General features: G+C 36.1%; 1 protein-coding gene across 1 annotated transcript in view; it reads left to right on the top strand.

The window, feature by feature from the left end:
• The window catches only part of LOC107754455 (ankyrin repeat and fibronectin type-III domain-containing protein 1-like), a 43,231-nt gene that overhangs the window by 30,092 nt on the left and 9,446 nt on the right, over positions 1-3,693 (top strand). The window contains exons 14-16 of the mRNA XM_016570938.1: positions 408-566; positions 1,665-1,833; positions 1,920-2,086. Of these exons, the coding sequence (XP_016426424.1) occupies positions 408-566; positions 1,665-1,833; positions 1,920-2,086 (495 nt within the window). The remainder of the gene's footprint in view (positions 1-407; positions 567-1,664; positions 1,834-1,919; positions 2,087-3,693) is intronic.

Below are 3,693 nucleotides of genomic sequence, written 5' to 3'. Positions count from 1 at the left end.
GCGTTCATGGTTGTGTTATGCATGCAGATGTCGTTATATACATGTGTAAAGCCCCATTCACACCAAGAACGATAACTATAAAGATAACGATATTAGCGTGCACACCAGCGAATGATATCGTCTGTTTATTCTAAGCGCATGCGCGTCTGCCGCTTTAAATTCTTGAGCTCATTATAGCAGGATGGATTTTGATTGGCTGTCAATGTTTTTATCGTTCATCAGCTAGAAAAAAATCGCTCTGAAAATGATTCCAATGATATCGTTTCTCTGTGCCTTTATCGTTATAGTTGTGGTGTGGACTCTGCCGTTCTTTAATATTGAGAACGATTTTTAGAACTATATCTTTATCGTTATCTTTATAGTTATCGTCCTTGGTGTGAACGGGGCTTAATAATTATATGTGCTTGTTTTGTAGGGAAGAATGGCAGTGGCTTCAGTCGCTGAGTTCACTGGAGGACAGCGCAATGGTTTGTGACCATGTCCAGAGCGCTCCACATCGCCTCCTACTGGACCTGCGGACCGCTGCTAAAGATTTACTCGCCTACATCAACATTCCCAACCACCAGGTGCGCACATTCACACATGCACACAAAGACACGCAATTAGTTTGATTGCACAAGCAAATTAATGCCATTTATGTGGGAATTTAGTAAATCAGGGCCACACAGCATGAAATACACACATTTACATACATGACACAGATGAAACGCACGCCCGCTCGCCTGATTTGTGTGTATTGTGTGTGTAAATGGAAAATCTATGGAAATTTCTACACTGAAAAACATTTGGTATAGGAAATTGCTAGCAAATTTCACAAATAATTACAAAGAAATGACAAGTAACACACTGAATTAAATGTGATTTTTTTTTTTTAAGTAGAAAGTCTGAACTTGTGTTTTTTGCAAAACATACTCCAATAGACATAATTTATATATATATATATATATACTGTATATACAGTCAAACCAAAAATCATTCAGACACCAGACACCTGACCATGGTTTGCTATTAATGTTTTGTTATTAATTTCTTTTAAAAAAGGGCCCTAATTTACCGCAAATAATGATTTACTGTCACTTGATCAGTTTAATGCATCCTTTCTTAATAAATGTATTAATTTCTGCAAAAAAGTGTCACAATGTACTGTAAATAGTGTTTTACTATCACTTTTGATTAATTTTATGCGTCCTTGCTGTATAAATGTATTAATTTCTTCAAAAAAAGTGCCATAATATACCATAAATAATGTTTTACTGTCATTAATGATTGATTTAATGCATCCTTTCTGAATAAAAATAATAATTTCTGCAAAAAAAAAAATGTCATAGCGTAAGTAATATTTTACTGTCACTTTTGACAGATTTAATGCACCCTTTCTGAATAAAAGTATTAATTTCTACCACAAATAGTGTTTTACTGTCACTTTGATTAATTTAATGTATCATTGTTACAAAAAAGTATTAATTTCTTTTAAAAAAGTGGCATAGTGTACGACAAATAGTGTATTAGAGTCTGATGAATAAAAACCTAAACCAATCAGAACAATTTGGAATGAAGAACTAGTTTAATTTCCAAAACCATATACCATCATATTAACCCTATACAGCCAAAATAAAATAAAATAAAATACAATACTAACATTTCTCATGTTCCTCATATATCAGGCACAGGATTTCCGTGTGTATGTGAAGGAGGTGGTTGAGTTGGGAGGGGGCGTGTCCTTCCTGTTGCTCCTCCCACCGTGTGAGGAGGTGTGTTCACCGCCCGGACAGAACCATCTCTGCTCGCCGCGCTCAGGATTCTTCACCCTGCCGCTGCAGATCTTTGAGTTAGGTGAGACCACACACACCGTAAACAAGTCCACACACACGTATCTTCTGCCCCGTCCCCTGCCGTGCGCTCACTCTCTGTCTGTGTAGTTCATTTCGAGGCGTACTGCCCCAGTTTCATCGGCCTGTACTGCCGCGTGTCGGCCCTGCTGGCTCTGGAGTCCCTGATGTCCCAGCAGACTTTGCGCGAGGCGTTCTCTGAGTCCGAGCTCTTCGCTGCCAAGCAGAAACATCAGCAGGTTGAGGAGTATTTGCAGGTATTTCTGTCCTCTGTGCAATTTAACACTGGCAGCTCGCCGCTCCAGTTCAGCTTTCATAGGAGTAACTGATGACAGTAAACCCGCAATAAAAATCAGAACAAACTGTTCAACTGGGGAATTTACGGTATCATCTTTAATAGATGCAGAGCTGAAGATCAGCCAGTATGATCAGAGTCCACAGCCAGAGCTAAGCCCTTAGTACTTTAAGACATTTAAGATGAAAACTTATTCTATTTTTAATGTGTGTTTTATTGTTCTGATAAATTATCTAAAAATATATTTTAAAAAAAGATAATTTTACTTAGAAAGCAAAGCAACACTGTATAAGATATTACATTTTTATTGTATCTTAATATTATATATCTTATATTATATTTTATTTGCTTGTTTTTTTTCCAAAATAAAACAAACAAACAAAAAAAGCAAGCCTTTATCTTGTGACAAGTATTTTTTGGGGGGGAATTATAAATGATAAAATAATATAAATTGAAAAGAATTTAAACAGATTTGACCTTGATATATGACAGTGTTTCCCAACCGTGGTGCCGTCTGTCGAGAGCAGGGGTGCCGTGTAAAAAAATCCTTTTTTAATATTTTTTAATTGCTAAAATGTTCAAAAAAGCATCTATTATATAATATCCATTTCTGATGTCGCCAATAATTAGAGATGCGCCGAAATTCCGGCTGCCGAAAATTAGCTAACCGCTCAGGTTTCACTTTCACGTGGTGTGACGCTCTGCGTATTATCCCGCTCTATGCGTGTGCGCTCCGCGCAGTCGCTCCACTCATATACCGTTCATGCTCATCGGAACAGCAAAGTCCAAAAATTGAGCCGACAGGAAACATCGATGTAGTACAGTATTGTTTCTGTCTGCAATAGCCCTACTGTGCTGTAACCAGGTGTGGTAAATGGGCAACTCTGGTAACGCTGCCCTCTCATTCATTGATCTGCTAACCGTTATGCTCACGTGTCCTCTGATAATAATAGCTTTCTAGGATTAAACATTATTTGGATAATTGGTAAAAAAAAACACAAAAAAAACCCTACTGTTAGACCTACATGAAAAACTAAAAAGCTATTTATTTAATTCGAAGGCCTGTCGTAATTTTTTATTTGTGCTATCATTATTAATTTCTTTATTTGTTCTTATTTTATTACTGACTGCTTACTTGTCATTTTTTATTCAATTCAAAGTTTGAAATCAATCTCGTGCTACTGCACCAAAATTTACCCCACTGTAAAATTAAAAAAAACACTGAGTGAGCAAAAATTTGTGAGATAGCTAGTTATAATGGTAATTAAATAATGTTTACATATGTATAAAAGCCTACATTAAAATCTGTCATATAAATTGGTCTCTTCATTAGAAATTAGCCTACTGATTGCCACCATTGATGGACAAATTTTTTTTTAATATTAAAAATATCTGTATGACATTATATTCTGCAGTTCTTCCCTGTTGTACCGAATATCTATACTTTTCAAATTATCACATCGAAGTTAGAAATTCAAATATTGTGACAAAATTAATTTTGTAGGGTGCCACAAGTTTGTTAAAATTTCCAAAGGGTGCCGCGACTAAAAAAAAGTTGGGAAACACTGC

The sequence above is a fragment of the Sinocyclocheilus rhinocerous genome, unplaced genomic scaffold (genome assembly GCF_001515625.1).
Source record: "Sinocyclocheilus rhinocerous isolate Xijiao unplaced genomic scaffold, SAMN03320098_v1.1 scaffold2116, whole genome shotgun sequence".
NCBI classification, from domain to species: Eukaryota; Metazoa; Chordata; class Actinopteri; order Cypriniformes; family Cyprinidae; genus Sinocyclocheilus; species Sinocyclocheilus rhinocerous.
The sequence above is the reverse complement of the archived record's forward strand: the minus strand, read 5'-3'. Positions and strand labels throughout refer to the sequence as shown.